Here is a 26,120-nt window from a genome sequence, read left to right as displayed (position 1 = left end):
CACTGAGCACCTTTGGTTTCCAGAGCCTGAAGAACAGAAGATCCAAAAATTCCAGAGGCGAGTAATCCAAGAAAAAAAGAAGTGGGGAAGGGGAAAAAGCATTGCTGTCAGGTTGCAGGCGAGTGGATTCAGGTGGAAAGGGGAGTCATTTCTTTGACTTTTAAGACATTAAGAGAAAAAAGAATTGAAGACCAAAAGCAAAAACCTTTTGAAAGATAAAGACAAAAAGTGATGGTCCGGGCTGTCCTCTGCATGTCTGCCACTGTTCTCCAGACCATCTTGGCTTTGGTCCAGAACAAGAACAGCTAAGGAAGAAAAAATGATCTTTTTTTTTTCTCCAGTTGGACAAAAAAAAAAGGAAAAAGAAGAAAAAAATAAAAAAAGGAAAAAGGAAGAAAAAGAAAGGAAAAAAAGAGGGACAGATGGTACGCTGTGACTGGTCTGTGGTCTAGAGACCTGGATATGCTTTCTTTGAAGCATATCACAACTTAAAGTATCATTTTCAAAAAGAAAGAAATGAACAAAACAAAGAGAAAAGTAAAAGGAAAGGAAAATTCACAATATGTGAGTCACTGATCATAACCAAATGGTACAAAGGGAAAAACTCAAGTTGATGGACATTATTGGAATGGTTTGAAAACAGGACAAAGATGAGAGTGATGAGAGGACAGAAAGAATGAGTAAGATCATTCTGTGAACGTTAGTTCAGCACTCTTACCTCTTATTGGTGTACCACCTGGGTGGATAATATGAATGCAAATAAGATTAGAAAGAAGAAGCATTAGTACGAGAAGAAGGAGGCTAGGGCTGGGGAGAAGAATTAAATTAGATTTACAGAATTAAATAAGGTCTTAAAAGAAACTTGAATTACTCTACTGGTAAAACAGGAATATATTAGATAGTATTAATAGATCATAAAAGCAAGTTGCATTATACCGCAGAGGGTAAAGACCACAATAGGCAGCATTGCCTTTCTCAGAGAAAGCAACTGAGTTCTTAGGTCTGGGGTCATATAGGGTTAGAAATGTATCGTATATGCCTCACAGTCTTAAAAAAAAAAACAATATTTTTAAAGACATAGTTTAGGAAATATACTGGCTAATCTATTTAAGTATATATATAGATATGCATATATATATATACTATTATAAGAGATACTAAAGAGTAACTAGAAACAAACACTGTTGACTGTATATCTTAGGCTAGTCACTATGCTACATTTGTGAAATAGAACTTGTGGACTAGTTTACTTTTCTACACAGTGTTCTTACGATAACAATTCTGTTGATGTGTGCATGATGTGCGCGCCACTACAGAGATCTGGTGTCTACACTGACAGTTAGTAAAATGCATGCCATGCATTTTATTATTAATAATAATAATAATAATAATAATAATATTCTGAATATGGAAATTAGTGGGGGGGTGAAGTGCGCTTCAGAACTAAGCACTTACCAATGGATTCTGGAGATTTAAATACGGAGAGAAGAAAGACAGCATAAAAATATTATTATATTCCTTATAATTTGGTACAAATTTTTCAGAGTTAAAGCTTTATATACTAAATCATCTATGTTACATGTGAATCATTAATTCTTTATTTACAATAACAGAATGCTAATCTATACAATTCTGCTGACAACAAGCAAAAGAGGCAGTTAACAAGACGCTTTAACATCACAGGACAGGTCAAAAGCTGAGAATTCTGGGAAGACAGGCAGCTAAAAACTTAGAATTCTATATCAATATTACTATCAATGTCAAAGCAAACAGCTTATTAGCATATGTCCCTGTGAAATTACCTAGGGACAGACTTAAACTTCAGAAATTTAGAATTATCTCTATTTTTAATCTAACGAGAGCAAAGGAATAAACTTGGGGTGGGGATGGGAGAGGGAGATAAGGGGCAATGCAGGGAGAGGTGAGAGGTTAAGAGGAGAAAAAAAGAGGAAGAGAGAGAGAGAGAGAAAGAGCAGTAAAAACTGGAGTCTACGCCAAAAGCAGACTTCTGTAGATCCAGTCACTGAAGGGTCAAAGTTCTTTAGTGTGGGCACACACTACAGGTGGCTCGTATTTAGAAAATGCTCACTCACAGCCATACTACTAATGAAAGTACTCTCCTTTCTTTGATATTTGTAATGGACTTTAATCAATGTATCTGGTTACTCATGACATAACATTTCTGTGTTTTATGTATTAGTGAAAAGAAAGCAGATGTGACCAAACTTACTAAACTTTGGTATTTTGATGAGTTCAAATGTAGAAAAGACAGAGAAAACACACTTTAATAAAATTGACTCATTTCAGTGTTTCATAGGAACATTTTGGTTTTTAATGGAGAGAGGCATTGGAACTCCTCACAGGTTCTGAATGAAGTCCAATGTTGAAATAAATTTGTTTTGAAATAAAACAGAGAAAGAAGAAAGAAAGAAAGAGAAGATGGATCCATCAAATACTGCAGGAAAGCAGTAAATTAAAAAAATTATCAAAAATACAGTCACAGCAGTGAGCAATGTGGATTAAACAGAAGCTGCAAACACAGAGAGAAGGAGAAAGACAGACTCTGAAACAGGCTATGACATCACAGACATGGACAACACATTAAATAACAGAGAAAGAGAAGAGGGAGAAAAATCAATACCTAAAAGTAAAAAATAAATAAAATTAAAATAATAATAATAGAGAGAGAAAGCAAAAAAAAATTATCTAGTTGTTATTGGAAACAGTAACAAGACCCTACCTGATCGCAGCTGCTTAATACGGCCATTGTTGTTGCTTGTGTCAACAGGTAAGAAATCTTTAAACCAAGTGATTTCTGGGTCTGGATTCCCACTGGCTGCACAAAGCATGGTGGCTGTGCGTGTACGCTCAACCACCTTCAACTGTGGGCCCATGTCAATGGTAGGGAAGCCCCTGGGAATTTGATCCTCTGGAAGACAAAAAGTAAAACAAACATGTTAACAAGTCAGATGACCTTGACTAAAAGATGTCATCCGTTAATCTTGCTCCTTACCTTCGTTAGCATCTGCTGCCAAGCAGACACACACTTGGTCACACTGCACCACTGACTAAGATACAGACGCTTTAAGGAAGAGGCCAACTGCCTAACAAACGGCTGAGACATGGGTGATAAAGACCATGAGGAAGGGATGGATCGAGTTCTCTGGGAGCACAGAAGGAGAAGTAATTATATCTTGACATCCAGCTGGGCCTGTATTAATTTATTCAACACTCTCGTGATCTCTGATATTCTTAAACCCCTATTCCAAAATAACTCAAAAGCACAAATACCAGAGAGCAAAACATTAGAAATCATCAGATGTGGCACTGACCTTCTTCTTAACAGTTCTGCTGAGTCTTGTTGAAATCTAAGTGAGGTACAATTTCTAGGGAAAACGCTCCACTTTGATGCCTCCACTGTGCTGTCAATCAAACCTTTGTGTTCACCACCATATCCGGTCAACAGTCTGGGGTAATAAGCATAATCCCCAAAACTGTGCTGTAAGGTCCATTTTAATTAGATCCCATTTCTTTAGCTTCTCATGGGTGACGTCCTCTATAGGGAATGTTTTCTGCCCACACTGATATTCTCACCATTGAGCAGACAAATCATGCTAAATCCTCTGAGCCTAAAATACTCTCTTGGTAAAGCTTTTCAAAACCCTACCAAACATACTTAACCTTTCCCTCCATGCAGCAATGAGGGCCTAAATTCATTTCTTGGACTCATTATCATCAGCTTATTCCATTCCACAATGGGTTCCTCCATGTCTCATTTGTACCCAAATTTCTTGCAAACCAACTGGTCGGGATCATGAGATAGTAAGGGAAACTCCAATGATCCCCTAGCCGAAGTATGAACATATTCCACTGATTAAAAAGAAGCGATGGTGCACAGGTGCATTGGGTGAAGGAAACTATGGGGACTACACCTAAGGGTGGGGGGAAGCAAATATTGTTTAAAAATGAATACTGATGTAAAAAATTAAAAAAAAATAAAATATCACCAAAAAAAAGCTTTCAAACTTTGCATAAGAGAAAACCACTTCTGGTACAGAGTTGATCAAAGGAAGAATTAAGAACTGGAGAAATTTTGAATGAGAATAGTGAAAGAATGTCAAAATACTACCAAAGAATAAAGCTGACAAGAAAGGGAAGTTTCCCTGAACAAGTTCAGGTGATTTTAAGTGAAAAGTATAGCCTCTGGTTCACCCATTAAGTAAAAAAGTCATAAAAAATAGTTAACATCAATCAGTTACAGTTTCATTAAGTTCAAAGACATAGCTCTTTGCAGGAAGCATCAGTCCATTTGTTGATAGGAATGTGTCCCCAACATCAGTCAAGCTGGGGTACACAATGGATAACTGTCAGAAATAGTTTTCTTTTTTTTTTTTTGGTTACTTGTATGGGTTCACTTATTATTTTTTTTGATTTTTTAATTTTATATTTTTTTACATCATTTTTCATTTTTGCACAATGTATGCATTTTCATCTTGGTTATAGTCCCCATACCAAAAAAAAAATAGTTGTTAAGGATGGAATTTCGGGATGATTTTTCAGGGCTTCAAGGGGAAGTTAAACCTTGCTAGTGATACAAGTAATATTTTGCAAATTAGGTTATGCCAATCTTAATAATCTATTTCACTTAAATTTCATGAGGCTATCCTTTTTGACTTTAAAGCTTCTATCAATCTATTTGTACATATAGTGTAGTTGTAATATTTTGGGGTGGGGGGAAAGTAGAAAGATCAATAGCCTTTGTACCAGATATATTATCTTACTTGGCAGCTATAGACACAAATTGCTTGAAAGATAAAAATAAAAATTACCTCAAGTACTCCAAAGTCAACATCACCACTTTAGTCACTTATAAATGAGTTTTCTTTTTATTTTCCATTTTTAAAGTAACCAAGTTATGTTAATGAAAAATCACCTTGGGATTCCTTAGCTATTTTTGTATTTCCCCCATAGTGTTTAACATTGCTCTGCTAGTGATTACTTTTCTTCCACAAGTTCACCTCTCTGAAGAATCAACCCAATATGAAGTACCGAGCAGAGATGAGTGTTGAAGGTTTAATATTGGTGAGCTACTTTCTATAGGATCTTACCAAGAAATCAAGAATGAATAACCATTTGTAAGAAATGAAGTCCTCACCATGGGGAGAGCTGACAAAAATGACTTGTGCTCTACCTAAAACAGTCTAATACATTTGCATGACCTTTCTTTTCCTTCTTGGTTCATAAAGAATACTCCAGAGCCTCCTTTTCACATTCACAAATGTACAACAAAGATCATCTTTCTTGCATACTAATCAGACACAGAATGTAAAGAGAGCTCCTGTCTTATTTTTAATAAGGGTAATTAAATTCTATCCATTCCCCCCTCTTTGCACAGAATCTCTCTGAATGCACTTTCTTCATTAAATTTTCATGAGAAACATCACAATGTAACAGATTCGAATAGCCAGAGCTGTTACACGTTGACAGTTGTGGCTTGTTTCCAATTTGATTGTCAGGTATTTGGCAATAAAACTCAGTATTCAACATAAAACGAACTGTGGAAATAATGAAATTTCTAATTGGAATGCTTATCTCAGTGGGCATAGTTTAAAAGATGTTAATTGCTTTTTTTCCTACCTTTTATATTTATTAGTGATTTATATAATACTGCCTTGGCCATTTGATAACATCAATTTTGACAGCTCATGAAATGTGTTACCAGAAACTCAGAAACTTGGGGGGTGGGGGTGATAATCAATACCTTTTACACCTTAACCACATAAACTTTTATGGTAAAAAAGCAGCTATCAAAATGAACAAATTATTGGTATGTTAGTAACTTTAAACCTTTACATGAGGTGAAAAGAAAAACATTTTGTCCTATTCATTAATGTGCTCATTAAGCTTTAAAGTGCCTTACTTATCACTGTTCCATATTAATATTCAATCATGCAGAATTAGCTACTAATTCATCAACAATTTAAATCAGACTTGACCTTCACAAAGCCATTTGGTCTGTCATTTTGAGAGGCCATTAAAGGGCAGATTACTACATACTTGTGCTTAGTGAATCGTAGAAGTCATACATATTTTGTTTGGAATGGCAGCTATAATAGACCTGGAAATATAGCACATTCTTTGAATCTGTTTGGTGTCTTAATGAAATATGCTGATACGAAACTTTCAGTTCCATTAAGGAAAGAAAAAAAAAAAAAAGGACTGTCAGCAATTTCCAGAGTTAACTTCCTACTGCTATGGAATTGTTAATAATTCCTGACTTAATCAGGACTTGAAAGGAATATATGAGAAAATCTAACATTGTTTTATAGGGAATGATGCTTCAGATATATCTGTGAATGATCAAGTAATAGCTTTTCCATAATTTCTTCAGTTAAAGTACTTTTGTTGCCTGTCTACACTAAACAATTTTAATGTTGCTTTTACTTTAGCTCCAATTCCATAAACACTGAACTTCTCCTATATGATGGGAAACCAAGCAACAAAATCACCTGCTCTTGCCAGAGCCCCCTTCCAATGTGTCCCCATACATTTCTTTTTACCTAATTTTGCTAGCACTCTTTCTGAGTGAATTCAACCAGTCTGTTCCTTTGACTCTAATCCCAAATGATTTAAAGACATTTTCAAAGAAGGACTATTAGCCATGTTGCTACCTTCTCAATATTTCAAATCTACAGTAAATATTTATGAGGAAAAATCACATCAATTACATCAACAGTATGCTATCTCAAATGCAGTATTAAGATTTTGGTAAATAAATCTCATCATTTAGGGATTATTGGTAATACCGAGATTTTCATGACAATAGTAGTGCAAAAAAGCAAAATCAGAATCTCAAAGAAGAGATGTATAAGACTTTCCTTTTGGGAGAACTCATCCCCTGAATCACTCTTGTTAAATAGCACCTAGTGATTCCTCTTTAAAAGTCCCCAATTAATGTAATCAATAGAGCCCTTATTATAGTGCATATGTAAGTCTGAACTAATAAGCCCATGGAAGGTAGGAGTTATATATTATTATTTTTTTAAAGATTTATTTATTTATTTATACAAGATTGATTGATTTATACAAGTACTGGGTACAGTCAGAAGCACGGGAGGGTGAGAGAATTCACCAGAGCCAGAGCGGGGAGCAGAGCAGGCAGAAGGAACGAAATACACTGCTGAGGGGAGCAGCGGGCAGCAGGAGATGTCTGCGCGCCATGCGGGACCCTCCCCCAGTGTCCGGGGAGCATCCTGGGATCAAACCGGCGCTGCAGAGGCAGTGGGCAGCTTCGCAACCCAGCGCTCAACTGCTGCGCCACCGGGAAGGCCCAGGAGTTATATATTATTTCCTTTTAAACCATCACAGTGTTCAATAAACATCTGTAATTAGACATGTTTAGGAAATAGACAACCCTTTCATCACTCACTCATGTGGCATCTTAAATTCCTGCTGGGTTTATTTAATGATACTCATTTAAATAGTTAATTATTCTTTAATTGCTTTGTGGATATATATTTGCCTCCCCAGTTTGAATATAAGTCTATCAAGACTTATAACCTCTTTCTAGTTTTAACAGTATCTTAAGTAGTATTAGACTCAAAGAATCACAAAAATAGAGTTACAGGCTCACAAAAACAAGTATCAATGACTTGATAAAATTTTTAGTCTAATTGTAGCAAAGATTTCTCAGGGTCTGGATATCTTAATGTTCTAGGGCATTCACAATATAATCTTACCCAACATCACTTTTTTTTTTTGGAGGAAAGAATTGAATGGGGGTAGTTTTCATTAACATAAGAAAACAAGTGAAAAGTCAGAGGAATAATATAAAGAATGTTTTCATAAATGAAAATGTTACTCCCTTTAAATATACTGAAAATATCTTTACCTGTTAAATAGTACAAAGCTATTTGATATAAACTCAAGAGTTATTTTTATAGTGAAGGGGAAAATTCTCTTGGAACATTTAAATATATTGGCCTTAAAGTGGTCAAATAAAAATTATTTTCAAATCAGAAGGAAAAAGATAAATATCAGATGGTTTCACTATATGCAGAATATAGAGAAGCTAAACATAGGGTCAGGGAAAAAAAAAGATAAAACATGCAAGCTGATCATAGAGTTGAGACACACATGGGGAGAGGGGTCCAACAGGGGAGGGAAGAGCACAATGGAGTGCAGTGATGGATCATGGGTGGTATAGGTGGTGGGAAAACTATAGGAATTACACCTGAGGGGAGAAACTACATACTGTCCAAATATCAACAAAGAGGTAAGAAAATAAATTAATTGAAAATAAATATAAGGGCTAATCACAATAAATACAGAAAAAAAAAGTTTGTATTGTCATAAAAGTTGCATCATGTTAAAGAGCTTATGAACTGTTAGTATTTAAAATTTACTGGATATTGAATAAAAGGCATCATTCATCCTATGGATATTTATTAAAGGTCTCCTTTGTGCCAGAACTGGGCATGAAGTAATCTAGTCAATGTCCACATTGTTGTGATTTAATTGTATCTTCAGGAAAAATAGATCCTTTGGAAGAAAGAATAGTATCTATCTCATAGAAAGGAGAATTGAATGAGATAATGCAATAAATGTTGTTTGGTGCTGCTTGGCATCTAGTAAAATATTAGCATACATGTACTTACTCCACCTCGTTTCCGCAATAGATCTTTATAGAAAAAAAAAAAATACAACCCTAAGACTTGCTGGAACAAGAGCAGCAGTAATACACTGTAAATGAGAAAACATTCTACATAAATCACAAAAATAACAAAAATTATCCAAACATGCAAGTTATTATAAAGAGTAATATCTGTGCCAACAACCTCTTCAAAGCTCATAAAAGGTCTCATTTCTCCCTTTGAACAAGCTTTAGGCTCTTTGATTAATCAACAACACAAACAAATCCATACTGTCCTAGGATTTGTTCCCAAAACCAAACTTGAGCAGTAGTTCTAAACATGGGGAACAGCAAAAAGTTGTTTTGAGTGACTGAAAACACCAAACTCTTTCACCTTATTCTGGCTCCTTGAGCTAGGCAAGATGATGCTAAATGGTACTAGTTTCTATAGACACAAAACAAAACTCAGGAAAAAAGTAAGTTACTTTTCCAGGTAAGATACAAAATAAGAATAAAAATAAATGTTTTAACTCTAGATTGGTATATTTTGTACTTCATTATGTTTCTTCCTGCCAATTGTTCTTCAAATAAACATTTGTTATAAATAGCAATAGAACTTTTAATTGGAATCAGCCATAATAGAATCTGCACAACACAGATAATTTTAATACTTGGTGAACTTAATTTTATTTTTATGCATAAAAGACTGGAGACTGAATTTCTATGTAATAATAATTTGAAAACAGCTCTGCATTGTGAAAAAAAAAATCTACCTTTTGATATTTATCAACTGGTTTCTCATTTGCTTAATATACGTTCCAGATAAAAACAAAATTCTGCCACATCTGTTAGCCAATAAAATGTTGATGAAAAATGGGAGTGTTAAAAGGGTAACTAACACCCATCAAGTAATTTCCCAAGGGACCTCAAATTCAACATTGTGCCTATCTATGTCTCTAACCCTTCTGTAAGTTCTATTTGATTAGCTAGTAAGGACTATAAATGGCAGTACTTCTGCTTTGAGTGGACATCAAAAGACCAGAGAAGTAAACATAAGTTGTCTGAACATATTAACTCAGACCACACAGGGGGTCTCCTCTGTAACAGAGGGCTAATGATGACTGCTTTCCCCAATAGCTTTGTCTAGGAAAGGAGACAGATCAGTATCTTAGAGGCTGGAAGGATTAGAGGTTACTGGTTGGAATATCTGATACTTTGTTGAAAAGCAAATGAGTTTTCAAGTCATTATCTTTCAGAATAAACCACACTATCATGCTGCAAACAAGAACCATTTCTTAACATAATGTAGTCCCTGAAGTGGGGGGAAAACACTTATTATTCTTTTCTTAAGGAAAACAGTATAAATAAAGCTTTTATTTTCACCATTCCAGATGGCAGCAGGGTATAATTTGTACTGTTTTGACATCATGACCATATTATTCAAAATCAATCTCCCTGCAAGTGAATTGAATAAGGAACTGACAACAGAAAAAGAACAAGAAAAGAAGTAAAAGCTAAATCAACATTTTCTAGCAAAGTTGAACTCCTGGGCCATTATCAAAATGATATACATATGAATGAAATTGAAAAAAATATATAAATAAAGCGGTTTCTAATTATAAGTCAAAGGCTACTCTAAGTCAGAAGGAAATTATCCAAAGCAGGAGAAAAATACCAGTTAATAAATGATACTCCAAATGGAATATTTAATAAATACAAGACCTGGCCTCCAAAAAGTAATTATGAACAGGATAAGATGGATTTTTAGTCCAAGATCCTCTTTGCACATTTTTCTGTACAGATGGTATGCTTGTCTTAATATGGCTATAAATCAATCAGAGAAGCTTTTATTTCAGAGTGGATTTAGGTATCTCTTAAAAGCAGTTACTGGGTACAAAAGTCTCCAAAGATTTCTCATAGAACTATGCCATGTAAGAATAGAAAATTAGACATTGATAAACTGATAGAGAACTCATTAGTAGCTACTAAATATTCAGCACACTAACCAGCTACCCACAGAGCATTCCAGAGCAAAGCTCCATTTTCTGAAATATTCTTCACATGTTGAGAAGGTTGCAGAGCATACTTGGAACAGAATAAAACAAACTTGTTTTGATCCAAAATTAGATAAATTTATTGGGATGAGGAGAAAGAAAATACTATCCTCTTCTACTTAACAATGCTAATTAATACTTGGATATTTAAGTAAATATTTAGGAATTAGGGTTCTCATTTATTCCCTTCCTAGGAATGCAAACCTCATTAAGACCAAAATTCAACAACCATTCACTTTCATAAATGTCAGTGCTTACTATTAATCTGTTTTTACTAATGAGCAGGTATCATGATACCCTATACAGCATCCAGAGTTTTGCCCAATTTTGAATACTAAAATAATTATCCACTTTACATAAATTTATATTTAAATCATACTATGAGTCTTTTAAGAAAAATAAAGTTAATATGCACAACACACTGACATTAAGGTCAATAATTTAATTCCTGTTATTTTTGAAAGAGAGAAACAAAAACAGATGATAATAATAATAAACATGGAAAGAGAATTGGATTTGGCTCCTGACCCCATTATTTGCTGGCTTTGTAAAAGTTAGGAATTCTAATGAGCTCAAATCAAATAAAGCTAGAACATTCCCCGTGGCTGTTTCAGAATGATGGTGAATGTAACAGAAAACAAAAAATTTTAGCTATTAAATGTTATACAAAAAAGATAAGTAGAATGAACTCTGTTACATTGGCTTGAAATTAGTTATTGATATGGCCTCATAGTTTTAAAATATATACATTAATAAATGAATGAATATATATGTAAAAGTGCATGCAGGCACACACATACATACATTCCCTATATAAATGTGGTAGGCACATCCTCTGTACCTGTGTAAGTTGAGAGGTTAGGGCTAACAACGCCTGATAGCAATGACTACAGCTACACACCCAAATCTGGGTGTCTAAACATGACTTTCTGGTAAAAGCAAACACAGCCCCTTAGGAAAATAACTGAATCCACCCAGCACTAGCAAGTAAGGTACAAGACCAGGCCTACTTTGAATATCTGTTGTACATCAAAGTGTTCAAAAAAATGACAGGGACATGTTGAAAGACAAGAAGTCAATATGATAGAGCTCTCATTGAAATATGGGAAAAATCTGAAAATCAAAATTAAATATATATATATTAACAAATTATAAAACCTTGAATAAAAATACATGAGTCTATACTAATATAAATGAACACAATGAAAACTTTCAGGAGGAATGGCATATTACAGAGTCTCAAATTATCTGCTCTCATGAATTTATTAAATATCAAGGAAAAGAGGAACTTGACAATGGAGATGACTTATGGATACAATCTTGATGAACATGGAAAAGTTAACCACATCAATAATAAGATGTGAGAAAAACACAGTACCACTCCCATGCTATTTGCTATGGCATACAGGTTTAGATTTCCCCTCCTCCCCAATGGTAAATCCTAATAAGTTATATCCAATGGCCTGGGATGATGGTATTTGGAGGCAGTGCCTTTGGGAGACAATTAATTCCTGAGGGCAGAGCCCTGACTCACAGGATCAGCGCCCTTATAAAAGAGGATCTATGTAGGACACACAGTGCCCCTAAGGGCCAGAGAGAGACTCCTCACTAGACACTAAAGGAGTTATTTGCCTTGATTTTCTGTCTTCCAACTCTAGCAAGAAATACCTTTCTGGAATTTTTGTTAGAGAAGCATGAATAGAATAATAAAATGATATTGAAAAAAAGGTTTATAACCTAATTAATAATCATGAGAAAATATCAGCCAAAATGAGAATATTTTATGAAAAAAACAGCTTTGTTACCTTCAAATCTATTAATATCAAGAATTTTAAAGAACAATTAAGTGCAAAGTGTAATTCTAAACTGGAATCTTTGAGGATAATTAAACTTGAATAGGGTAACTGCTAAAATGTGTTCTGAAGTGAATGAGGTCCGAGAATTACATGGTTATAATGTATTAACAATTACTTCCTGATTTTGATGGTTGTATACTATTCAGATATGACAACAGCCTTGTTTGGAGGAGGTACAGGTATTTGAGCACACAGGTGCCATGTCAGCAATTTACTCTAAATAGTTCAGGGAAAACAAATACTCTAAATCATTCTTGCTACTTTCCTATAAGGTTGGGATTGTTTCAATATTTTAAAATCATTTATAAACAAATTACAATTACTTTATATTATCATTAATATTTTATAAAATGTATACTTTTTTAAAGATTTATTTATTTATACAAGTGCTGGGGTACAGGCCAGATGCGCAGGAGCATGTGAGGATTCACCAGAGACACAGCAGGGAACAGAACAGGCAGACTGACTGAAATACACTGCTGAGGGGAGCAGCAGGCAAGACAGGAGAGGTCTGCTGCACCATGTGGGTTGCTCCACAGCCTGTGGGGATGGAACCGGCACTGCAGAGGCTGCGGACAGCTTCACAGTGCTGCACTCAACTGCCTGCGCCACCACATTAAAAATGTTTTTTTTTTTTTTTTTTTGTGGGACCCTTGCCGGCACCCGGGGAACGAACGAACCAGGGCTGCAGAGGCTGCGGGCAGCCTGCCTCACAGCCCAGCGCTCAACCTCTGTGCCACCAGGGGAGGCCCCCCAAAATATATATTTTTAAATAAATTACATTACAACTCTGTGGTACAAGACTTACTCCCAAAGATTCTGGATAGCTGGATGTCCTCAGGCATCCAACTCTGAAAAATATTCTCAAATATACACTTTATTTGAGGCCTTCTTGAATACCAAGACTAATTAAATGACAGTTCCACTGCTACTAATTTATAGAAATGATGAAAATATCAGAAAAACAGGCTTAAATATGTATATTTATATAAAATCAAGAATTGCATTTAGAAACTACCGAAAATATGGGCAAAATCATATGCCAAAATTCTTCAATTGCAGATTGAACTCAGCAAATTACAAAAAAGATTTTTTCATCAAAGACTGAGGGATTTCATAAAGGATTGTGGTCTTTTTCCTAAAAACATCAGCAAGTAAAGAATGTTTTTAAAGGTAGGCAAAGTGTGTGGGTATTGACTTACAAATCATATTTGTAAGTGCTTGGAGACTTATATTGGGAAGGTATATCTCTTATCACCAAATTTCTATCTTGAAAAACACCATAACACCATGTAAAACATGGTATACCAGGGCCTCCCCAGTGGCACAGAGGTTGAACGCTGGGTTGCGAAGCTGCCTGCGGTCTCTGCAGTGCAGGTTCGATCCCCGGCTGCTCCCCGGCCACCAGAGGAGGGTCCCACAAGGCGCACAGACCTCTCCTACCGCCCACTGCTCCCCTCAGCAGTGTACTTTCGTCCTTCTGCCTGCTCTGCTCCCTGCTCTGGCTCTGGTGAATTCTCTCACCCTCCCGCGCTTCTGACTGTACCCAGTGCATGTATAAACAAGCACACATACAAATAAACAAATAAAAAACATGCCTCTATTAAAAAAAAAAAAAAAAAACATGGTATGCCAAATGTAACAGGGCAGGGCAAAAAAAAAAAAAGAGAGAGAGAGAGAGAGAGGGAGAGAGAAAAGGATGTAGGGAGACCATTTTGTGGCTATTCAATCGTCTGCTACCTAAGAGCAACTCACACCAGGGAAGTGGTGGAGAAAAAGGGGAGAGTGGAGAGTATTGATATATTTTTTTAAATTTCAGCTTTACTGAGATATAACTGACAAATACAATTATAAAATCTACATGACACAGTGACTTGGTAGGTTTATACATGAAGAGTTAAATATAATTCATAAGTCAATTTCATTGGCTTGCTGACATTTCAGGATGAAGAATGAGAGAATGTTCTCAGGGATGGTTTTCTAAAGTTATGTAAAAGATTTGTGTAACGCATTTCTAGTCATGCTGTCCCCAAAAAACACCGTCACATAGTTGAGGGACCTCTGTAACCAGCACCCTGGAGGCTGGACTCTGTCTTCTCTTTAGGGTTTGGCACTGCCGTGGGGCTAACTACGGCAGCAGTCACAAAGCAGTTATCTACCAAACTAATACTGACTCATCTTTACTTCAAGACATGGCAGAAAGGCTGCCATGTTAAGGCACCTGTTTCCTTACATGCTTTGTCTCAGGTGAAGGTAAGAAAAGGCTGTGTCTGTACTCAAGAACTCAGAACACTCACAATGGATGTGCCAACATTTCCCTGGGCAACAGTCTAGAAGCAGACGGAGATACCATGGGATGGCATCAATTTCCCCGACAAAATCCACTTCCTGCAATCTGAACACTGCTGAGCATACCAGAGTAACTTCTCTGTAGCCAGAGATGTCCACTTAATACTGGAGTCTGACAGACAATAAAAGAGAAAATGACTTGAGTTGTACTCCTATGACAATATGTACTCCTATTAAGAAGCTCCATAAAGATAACTAATAGTGTTACATTTTAGTATGTTACACACCAACTAAATAGACTCAAGTTTCCCTTGAAAATAATTAACAGTGATACAATAAACCCTTCCCTTAACTGAAAGCAAACCAGAGTTGTTCACTTTCATTTGAACTGACTGACATATTGTTATAAACTAAGGAAACATACAGTCTCTAATTCTTAATGAAGTGACAAAAACTTGACACACAAAAATTATATCTCAAAACCTTGAACTCTTGGGCATAGAAAGCATATCCCACTGTTCTCCCCACAGCACAAGTGGGTAGTTTTTATGTTTATAGCAAGATTAATGCTCCTTCAATTGCTCAGTGATGATGGTGAAGAGACTGCTGAGTAAATAATGAGTGCACATTCACTAAAGGGAGATGTGTAATTCAGCCACTGATCCCTAAACTAATGCTATTTAAGCATTTATTGTCATAAAGATAAAATCACATACAATTCAGCTTTATTTTAAAATATTTATGACGGGTTTCATAAGCAAATTGCAATCAAATGGGGAAATTTTATAGGTTTTCAGGAATTAACTCAAAAGAACATAAAATATATCAAGAAAGAATACACAGTAGAAAAAAAAAACATTTTCAGTTGTGTTTTTCCTGATGGTTATCATATTCCATGCTCTTCACCCCCACCCCTGATACTGGTTCTTGGTTTGAAAAGTCTGTACTTCCATTGACTGTGAATTTATTGGGCACTTGGTTGGTTGAATCTTGATAAATCTGCTCCTTTGGCAAAAGCAGCTAAGTCACACAATAAAGCCACTTTTATTTCTTCTTTGTTAATTTTCAGGAAACTCTTATGTTATTATCCTCTTCCCTAAGTCTAAACTTCCCTCCTGAAACATGGTTAGCTGGGATGAAAAACAAATTCCTAGGATATCAGTTTTCCTGGTGAAGTCTTGATCAAGATTTAATAACATTGTAACAAATACAATCATAGTTTCAAAATGTTTATGTACAGCTGTGATGGGAAAATGCTGTGGTGGATATAAGACTGGATGGTGCATTTGTACCTCTGTCACGCTCAAACAAAATGTCTTTCATCACATTTTATTTTATTTTATTTTAAGATTTATTTATGTGTTTGTTTGTCTGTTTGTTTATACAAGCACTAGGTATAGTCAGAAGCACAGGAGGGTGAGATAATTCACCAGAGCCAGAGCGGGGAGCAGAGCAGGCAGAAGGACCGAAGTACACTGCTGAGGGGAGTAGCGGGCGGCAGGAGAGGTCTGCGCACCATGTGGGACCATCCTCTGGTGGCCGGGGAGCAGGTGGGGATCGAACCGGCGCTGCAGAGGCTGCGGGCAGCTTCGCAACCCAGTGTTCAACCGCTGAGCCACCGGGGAGGCCCATCATCACATTTTAAATCCATTTCCTGGTACTGAAGATAAAATTTGTCTTACCTCTTATACTCTATCCTTATCAAAGTGACTACTGTTTGTTCAAACACATAGGACTTTTTAAAAAAAAAATCATTTAACTTTCAGTTGCTCTATTTTACCCATGGCTGCGTTCTTTGGGGTTCCTTGGACCGTGAATTCCTACAGTGTGACTGAGAACTATTTGGTCATGGATTGTTCTTCAAAAAGCAGATGATATTTAGTGGAAAATTTCTCACCAAAATTATTTATGAATTACAGAACATGAGATAATTGTGAAGGGAACTATGCCATTCTGTTAAGATATATGGTATTGGACCATAACACAGTGTCAACTATAATTTTATAAAGTACTTTTCAGAAGAAAATGGTCATGCAGATCAACTAAAGTCAAAGCCATGCTGTTTGGTAGACATTCTGAAGTGTTTAACTGTTTTCAGTGACTCAATCTATATAGACATTACCTCATTCTGTTACCAAAGTTCACATATTGCAACTGATTGATCAAAGTTAAATGTTCAACTGCTCTTTTCCAGAGACCTTTTGCTTTAAATTTGATGAGTGAAATGGACACTTGTTTATAATTCCTTCTTAATAGCTGTTCGGGTTCAAAACATTATATCCACATTTTGACCTAGCATGGTAAGTTCCTTAATTTCCCATTAATTTTGTTTAGGAAAAGATCCAACATATTTCATATAAACAAGCTGAAACTATGGGTGATCACTTTGTCTACCTAAAAATAGTGGGGGCCTGGTCTCTCCAAGCACACATTACTACCCTTATTTGTTTTCTTAAAAAAAATGGACATTCTTAGCATTCACAGGGTTTAGTGTTAAAATCTGAAACCCCATTCGACTATCTACACAGTTCTTCTTTGATCTCTACAAGCAGGCATCTCAACCTCAAAATGATGGACAAACCTACATCACAACTTGGTCAGAGAAGCAAAATTATGGAGAGCTGGCTGAAAATAAGCAATCTCCTTCATTTCTTCACATAATATGAAAAATAATCCTTTGATTATCTAAAGGAACAAAGACTGGGATACCAGGACTATTTTCCATTGCTTGCTTGAGATCAAGTTTTACTGAATTGCCTTTTGATGGAATTCCCCAGGTTACACTGAGGAATTTTAATAAGTATCTGCTCTATGAAGTTGCAGGGAGTTAAGCATGCACATATTCTTTTCAACATGACAGTGTCCTCAGAACTATGGTAGAAATGTTTTCTCCCTTGTTTTAGAGTCTGAAACAGTTCTGAGTTTTTCTTAAGAATTAATTTGTTTTTATTTTATGAACATGATGCACCTGTGTTAAAGGTTTGCTCTTTCTCATTTACAGAACTGTTAAGAGATTTAGAGCTAAAATTATGATCTACTTCTAGCAAAGGAACAGACGTCATGGATAAGCTGTTTGTTCCAAAGGACTCCTTAGATCCTTTTATCTTACACCATATTTCCTGTTCCACCATCACAACTCTTTATCTTGTCATACCGAACATTCCTCTGTAATCTTAGTTACTTCCTTTTGAATCAAGGTAATAATAGACACAAATGTGTGAATATTATAAATCCAATCTTTCAAAAAATATATAATGAACAAAATGGTGATATCCAAAATGTTGAGACATCCAAACAAATAAATCCACACTGCCCACAAACATCTAAGAGATGTTTACTGTTATATACAGTAATATATTGTAACTGCTACATACAGGTGCAATAAACCAAAACCAATAAACTTGTTAAAACAAACTTCTGAGAGAGTAGAGCATACAAATTTTGATTTGGTGAATGTTAACTTGAAGGAAGAAGAAGGAACAGAGAGAGTTATGAAAGAACAACGTGATCTAAGAAACGTCTTATTTCTAGTTGAGGAAAATTCCTTTAATTAAAATATTCAGCCCAAGATAAAATTGAATGGATACATATTCTGAAGATAAACATTTAACTATGAATTTGTATAAAGAACATTCGTATATCTTGCTGGAAATTATATTTACAGGTAACAAACATTAAGAGGTAGTACTATTTGTTCAACTTAGCAAACATTTGTTGAAAGCTCTCAGAATCTCTACATGAAACATCGTTTAATACTTGAAGGCTCCAAGAAGTCTCTCCAAAATATTACAATATAAAGGTGGAAACGTGTATGAACAGAAGGAAATAAGTGAAAGAATCAATTGCTAAGGGAGCGCGACTGGGTAATTAATTTTGCTAGAGATCTGTGAAGCCAGGCTTAAGAGCGCGGATAGAATTTCAGTACACAGAACTGTTAAGGGCCTCCAGCCTCAGGGAAAGGAATGATCAAGGTGCAGAGATATGAAGTAGAGGGTATCCTCAGGGTGAAGTGTGGTCCCTGCTTGGGTGCATTTGATTGGCGAGGAGTTAGGAGTATGGTGTGGCAAGGTGTGGCATCTGATGAAATTCTGTTCAGCTAGGCATGCCTGAGAACCTGGGAGACTGGTAGGGTTCACTCGGCAGGCAGTATGGAGTAAGATGTTTTTGAAATTAGAAAGTGAGATGAAACTCTTCACATACTTTGTCAAGAGAGTTTATTGGTGGGGAATGAAGAGCAACATCACGGAGAGGTTTTCTGCATTTGTTATAACGAAAAATGATTAAGTCTCTGTTTTGATGTAATGTCTGGCAAGAGAGTATAAGAGGTGCACTAGGTACACCCTGGAGAAATGATCCACAGTTCTAGTAAGCATCACTTTAAGGGGAAAGTTTGTCAAAATTTCATGTTTCTAGAGTCTCAGTTTCTTGGTCACCCAATCTTATCTATTAATACAATAGATATAGTAAGACAGAAAAAACTCAAGTTTTGAAATATAGTGTTGAGTGTCATTTGTGCAAAGCTGATAGCTAGAATCACACAAATGCATAGACAAACCAGGGAAGAATTTATAGAAGGCTATGGGAAAAATAACTCTATTTAAGAACATTTGCATGAAGACCTATTTTACCTTAGTAACTCTGATAAGTTGTATATGGATTTTACTCATTAACAATCTAAACTTCAAGAGACAAGATGAATACAGCAAAATAAATATGGGAATTAAACTCCAACCATAAAGTTATTCAAGTTGCATATTAGTACAACACTACCACCAAAAAAAAACAAAAAACAAAACAAAGACAAAAACAAAAACAAAACAACTCTCATGTTAACTTGGGATACTGAGCCAAGTGTCTTTTAATCACTCCAAAAGAAGAATGCTATTCTTAACTCTTGCTTCAAGACACTTAGTCATATAAGGAAGATTCCAATGATTCCCTTCCATTTAGTATTTCTATTTTCAGACCTCCATTTGCATACTAATCTCACATGAACCATCTAAAAGGAGATTACAAAGGGCCAGTCAAGCTAAAGTCGAAGGGTAATACTAATACAAACATTATGAACTTGAATAGGACTGAGCTTAAAACAAAAATCATAGGGAAATCATTCAGAACTGAGGGGAACAAAAAGAAAACCTATCCACATTTATTGTATTTCTAGGAATTGGAAAACTTGAGGGCCCAATCTACGTTAATTTTTATTTTATATATTTTTTACATCATTTTTCATTTTTGTACAATGTATGTATTTTCATCTTGGTGATAGTCCCTGTAAAATTCCCACCACCCTTGTTTTGAATTTCCAATGGGTGGTGAGGCTTCTCCACAACAACATGCAATTCTCAGACTCCAGAGGGGTGTTGTTCATTACATAGGTATGGTTGATTAAGATATTGACCTCTAGCAACTGAACTACACCTCGAGGTCCTCACCTCTCCACAGAAATCAGGAGTGACAATGAAAGTCCCACTCTCTAGTTATGTGACTTCCTTGGCATTCAGCCTCACATTCAAGTCTTTTTTCCAAAAGTTACCTCACTGATGTATGTTACAAGGACATCTTTAACATTCTTAGCATGTAAGGAATGCCTCTTATTGCTTGCATATTAATGGCCCCAGGAATTATACACACTATTTAAACTGGACTGATCAAGTTTCGGGACTAAGAAACTGATTCTAAGAAATAACTGAACAATTAAAATTCTTAATGGTGGAGATTTTGAGAAGTTCCAGAGATGGAACTATAGGAGAACAAAAATCTGCCACCCCAAAATATATCATGGGAGTGACTCTGAAGGCTGGGTAGAAGTTATTTTTTTGATGTTTATATCAAAAATTCACTATATAAAGATCTGTTTAAGGGAGATCTAATGCCCTTATCTCTTTTCCAGAGAGAAGGCTTCTGTTGTCCCCAGTGAAAGTTCTGACATCCCTATCCTTCCTCAACCTTCCTTATCTTAGCTAAGCTATTAAGGACAGCATCTTAAATCAAGTGGGCAAGTTACTCAGTTGCGGTGGGTCTCTCCCATGTATATAGGAGGTATACATGTTATTATTAAAATTCTGTAAGGCAATCTTTAAAAAAGAAAAATATCCAAGGGGTGCTGTGAGTCACTAACTATAGAGGATGAGCAAGTATGTGTAAGAAATATATTTTGGTCCTCTGAATGACCAAGCCTAAGTACTAAATGATTTAATGTGTGCATGGTGTTCAAAAGTAGATTTAGTAGTGTAAAAGCATTACCTAATACTTTTACCTCAACTACAAGAATTACTACATCATTATTACCTGATAAAGCATGCAATAAAAAAAGATTTTTCATTCTTTAACTAATACACTGTAAGTTCAAATAATATTTTAGTTGGCTAGCCTATCTAACAATGTATCTGGTAAACACACACACTTACATGAACCATTACATCTTTACATGTTCTCCAACACAATGTGTGGTATAAAACTAGTAACAATTTAAGAAAAATAAGATGTGTTTTTCAATTAATTATCTAAAGCTAAATCTATATTAAAAAGAAATCCAGAAATGAGATACACTAAATAGGTAAGAAAATAAAATCCCAGCCCTATAAACAATTGAAGAATACACTCGCTACTGAAGTATAATTGTCAGTGTGAGAATTTCTAACAGGAACACCCCAAGATATTCAGATCCAGTGTTCAAGTGCTCTGCTAATTTAGTCATGAGTCATGGTATTTAACTAGAGAATTAAGTAAACAATGGCAGCACATCAGAGTATAACAAGAGTATTCCTTCCATGGACCTTCTTTTGATGGTAATTTATTCTATGGTAGTCAAACAATTATTTACCACCAGCAGCAGCAAATATCAATTTTGTCTTGAAAATAAGGTTGAAGAAACTTCATTTTTGATACTTCCATGACATATTGATGGCAAAACTCCCGTAACAACATAATCAGTAAGACTGTAACATAGGAATAACTTTTGCTCAGTAGATATCTTAGTCACATCAAGCCTTTTTTCTGCAATTCCTATTTATTTCAAAAAGTTATATGAGCTAATAATTGGCAATACTTTCTTAACAGATATTAACTTCTGTGGGCCTTATGACTCCTGGAACAAACATATTTTGCTGTTAACTAGTTTTGTTTTAATTCCAGAAGCCATGAAGTAATTTTCTAATTTATATGACTATGTTCTGTCAAATGACATTCAATATGAGAATATTTGTAATCTAAGGTCATTTACTTCCATCCCAGTACACTCTATAACATCAATTTGTTATTTTCAACAATAAAAGCTCTCATTATTATAGAAGAGTTAGCATATGGTGGGTCTTTTTTACTTTTTCCATTTCTTTTCTTAAAAAAAAAGACTAATGACTTTTAATATACAAGACAACACATATGCAAGACTGACAGAATTATTCAGCAATTTGAAACACAAGCCATTGTAAATGGTTTTATATTCTAGGCTGAACAGGAGATGATTTGATCATCACTGTGAAGGAAAATCATTAATCTAGCTTTTCTTGGACATTGCTAACAAGATACCTGCAGAATTCATAGATGTAAAACTATTTTGCAAAATTAATGAAGAAGATTCCCAAAAAAGTTTGCTTACTTGAGTGGCACTCAAAAGCAGCATCTTTTTGCTTGGGATAAACACACACCAACTTTATTGACACAGTACCACCAGAATCAAGCTGTGGAATACATCAATCCAGATATGAGGTCCAGCTAGCCTGTTCCAATTTAAGAGAAAACCATATGCTAAATCAAGCAAAGAAGTGTAGATAAAATCATGCATAATGGGATTAGGGTAGAATTTTTGTGGTTATATTTTAATTGAGACTAAGACCAAAAGAGATCCTGAGAAGTTGTTGTAGTTAAATAAGAAGATTCAAGATAATAAAGGGAAGGCCAAACAACAGGAAACCCAACATGGAAGAGATGGGAAGCTTTGCAGTGTGCACAATGGTAGGGACGGAATACACTAGATCATCATTTTCTGATGTTATATACAATCTTGGAAACAAGAGAGAGCCAAAGAGAACCACAGAATACTTACCTCTCTGTCTCTACTCTCTTTGCTAGGCTAAAATGGCCATGAATTCATAATTCTGAGTTGGCCTTAACACCTGCTTTAGACTGTGGGACATTAGTAAATGTGACAAATGCAGAAACTCGACATGCCATTAATCATTGGGACAATTCTTGAGAAAAAAAAAGGCTTCCAGAAACCTGTGCCCCAACTTCCTCTGTTCCCAAAACCAATAAACTCTCAGACAGACTTGTGAGTATATTTCATACCATTAAGCCATCAACTATCCTGCCACATGGCCCCAGATGTATGAAAGAGCCAGGATGGATCAGTTAAGTTGGTCTAGATCAGAATGATTATGCAAGTGAATCACAGAATTTGGAAGATGGTTAGAATGGCTGCCATTCTGATCTTCCTATAATAAAATTTAGGCAGAACAAACAGCTGCTCTATAAGATTTATTATATAAACCCATTACCTGTGTCAACTGAACTCTGTTGAATCAATATAAAAATGTTATAGAAGAGTTTTTCCTAAACTTCTGTTTCTTTACAGAAATATTAGCAGTAGACAAAAAGAAAAACACAAGTATGAGAAGCCCACCAGGGACACCAAAGCAGTACAGGTAGAGTCACTGTGGCCTTGAGCAGTTTGAAACCACCCGAACAGTGATGACTGAGTGTAGCACAAAACATTCAGCAATATGTTTACCTTTATCTCCCGGTGAACTGAAGAAGGAGAATGCACTGATTGTTTCCTAAATTAATTAGCTCAGTCATTTATCAATTACTTGCTAGACACATCTTCTGTGCAAACCACTGTACCATGTACAAGAAGATAATAATGATAAATAAGACAGAAGTTTAGAAAAGAAAGGCTAGAGGGGAACTGATGTGTCCCTTTATGACAGGGATAAGGCTGGGCATTGTAAAATGTATGCTCTCCTTTAATAGCCACAAACAGTGTGCGAAACCAAGTTCCTAGAGATGTGTTAATGGGCTCAGACAAGCTGCACTATCATACTGTAATCAGGTGTGACCTTGTTGTTAGCCTGAAACTTTTACCTCTATTTAAGGAGATGGGGCATTTTAAGAAAATTTGGGAGGACTCCTAAGAATTTCAGAGGGAAAATGATCACAGATTATAGCTGAGAAAGGGAGGATTACAAAAGAAAAATCTTATTTATAGGTAAGATTTTGAGCTATGTATCTTTAAATAAAAATATATATTTACTGAATGATGGCATATCATTATTTTACATCCTTGTTTGCTTTTTCAATATATAGGATTCCTCAGGCATGGTCACCATAGTTTTCCCACCACCAAAGCACCTACAGTCCACAACCATAGTCTACTGGCCTCTACTCCCTCTCTTTGTCCCTCCCTGCCTGGATGCCTCAGATCCAGAGTGAGTTTTCAAGGGTTGGTTTAGAAATAAAACTCTGCACATGGGGGAAATACAATTTTCTCAGACTTCCATATTATAGAAACATCTTTTAATATAGACAATTCAAATGCAGAAAAATAAATGACTTCTTGCTCACCTTCTAAAGATAGACATGAATAACCTTTGGGTCAAGGTACTTAATTTGAGAGTGGAGTATATGCAGGGTACTCAGAGGGGTGTGTGAATAGCACATAAAATAAGCAGGAAGTAGTTTGGTTGGACTGACAAAGAAGTCACCAGAAGGCAATGAAGATACTTCCTCATGAGGCTAAACTATGGGTGTGAGTCAGGTTAACCAATTGTATCATGTACTGAGGTGCATTTAGATAGCAAGGTATTCACTCAGATATAAATTGATAGACAGTTGAAGAATACAGCTAATCCTGGGATAGAAAATAATGCACTGTCCAAGAAATATTCCTATCAAAGAAATATATAAAGCATATTTAAATCTGCAGAACTCACAACACACTCATATTTGTGGCTTTATTCCTTTTCTATCATTTTTCAATGCTTTGGTATGGGAAAAGTAAGCTGATCTAGGCTCAAATTCCACCATGTTGAAACAAGTCTTTTCCTACCAAGGAGTATATAAGACTTATCTATTGAAAGTCCAAATGCCTGGAGATTTTACACACACACACATACATGTATGTGTATAACTGTTTCTTCAAGACAGTAGCCAGTTTCCTAAATAGTATCAACAGAATGATGAAGAGAACATATATTTCTATTATATGTATTGTGATTCATTAAGCTCTCAGGATGAAAACATGTTCTCTCAAATTTAAGACAAAAAGAGTGAGCAAACAAAACTCTTTAACTTTGGCAAATGGAGATTAATATAAAGGATGTTACTATGCTTATCTCCAGAAAGATTTTGATTAAAATTAAAAAGGATTTTCTCCTAGAGAGAGAGATATGAAACCTTCAATCCAATTTCTCAGTGGAGTCAGTGGATTTGAACAACAGGGGCATCATAAGCCTGGCTGCCATATGGTTTCATATCACCTTCTTTTGGCCACCTCCCTCAAATGAAATTTTATTTCTATTCCAGACACAACTTAGAATGTGACTCCTAGTACTCAGGCAGGGAGAGTGAGAGGCAGTCAATGGAATCGGAAGTTAGGGGAAAGAATAGGCTTCCCATTCATAGAGAGAGAAGAGTATATACTATAAGGGAAGCACATCCACACAGAATATGGAGGGGTAAAGAGCAAGCGACAAATAAGAGCACTGAAATAAGTTCCTCTTGACACAGGTCATCCTGTGTCAAGTAGACTCATTGCCTACTTTCAGCGTCACATAGGAATACAGAAACAAGGGCAGGGAGGATTTTTGAAGACAGTTTCATTTCTCTGATGTGGAACAGAGACAGATGGAAGTAAAGAATGTGTCTTGGCTGATTGGGAAAGAGCATGCTATCCTTTGGGAAAACATCTGGGCTGTTACATTGCTTGCAGAATAGAAGGCAAGAATTCCAAGCTCTCTCACCCTGCTTAAGACTTCTGTCATTGTTACACTACTCTTTCACTGAGGAAGCTAAGATTTTATTCTAAACTCTCCACAAGATTAAAGACATTTTGTTTATATCTCTAGTTTCTAGGTCTGCATTCTCTTGACTAAGTGTAGAACATATGCCACAACTAATTTGGGCCATGTTTGGTTACTCACTTTGGGTCAAAGTTGAAATTCTGTTTCACAACACCCAAAATAAACTTCACCATAAATGTTTTTCCAACAGCCTGTGGCTGAAATGTGTGATCTACACTAACCATAAAAAAAAAAAAATAATCAACTGTGACCAGTCTCAGCTTCTACT

General features: G+C 35.7%; 1 protein-coding gene across 11 annotated transcripts in view; it reads right to left on the bottom strand.

Moving 5' to 3' along the window:
- Positions 1-26,120, bottom strand: part of PTPRD (protein tyrosine phosphatase receptor type D) — a gene marked incomplete at both ends in the record, with an annotated part of 382,458 nt that overhangs the window by 184,993 nt on the left and 171,345 nt on the right. For 8 of the 11 annotated variants that reach the window (XM_084237481.1, XM_084237484.1, XM_084237485.1 and 5 more), the window contains 2 exons: positions 719-736; positions 2,741-2,929. In XM_084237481.1, the coding sequence (XP_084093607.1) occupies positions 719-736; positions 2,741-2,929 (207 nt within the window). The remainder of the gene's footprint in view (positions 1-718; positions 737-2,740; positions 2,930-26,120) is intronic. The other 3 variants (XM_084237482.1, XM_084237486.1, XM_084237483.1) reach the window with 1 other exon arrangement.

This window comes from Talpa europaea, assembly GCF_964194135.1.
Source record: "Talpa europaea genome assembly, chromosome: 7".
NCBI lineage: Eukaryota > Metazoa > Chordata > Mammalia > Eulipotyphla > Talpidae > Talpa > Talpa europaea.
This window is presented reverse-complemented; position numbering and strand designations above follow the sequence as displayed.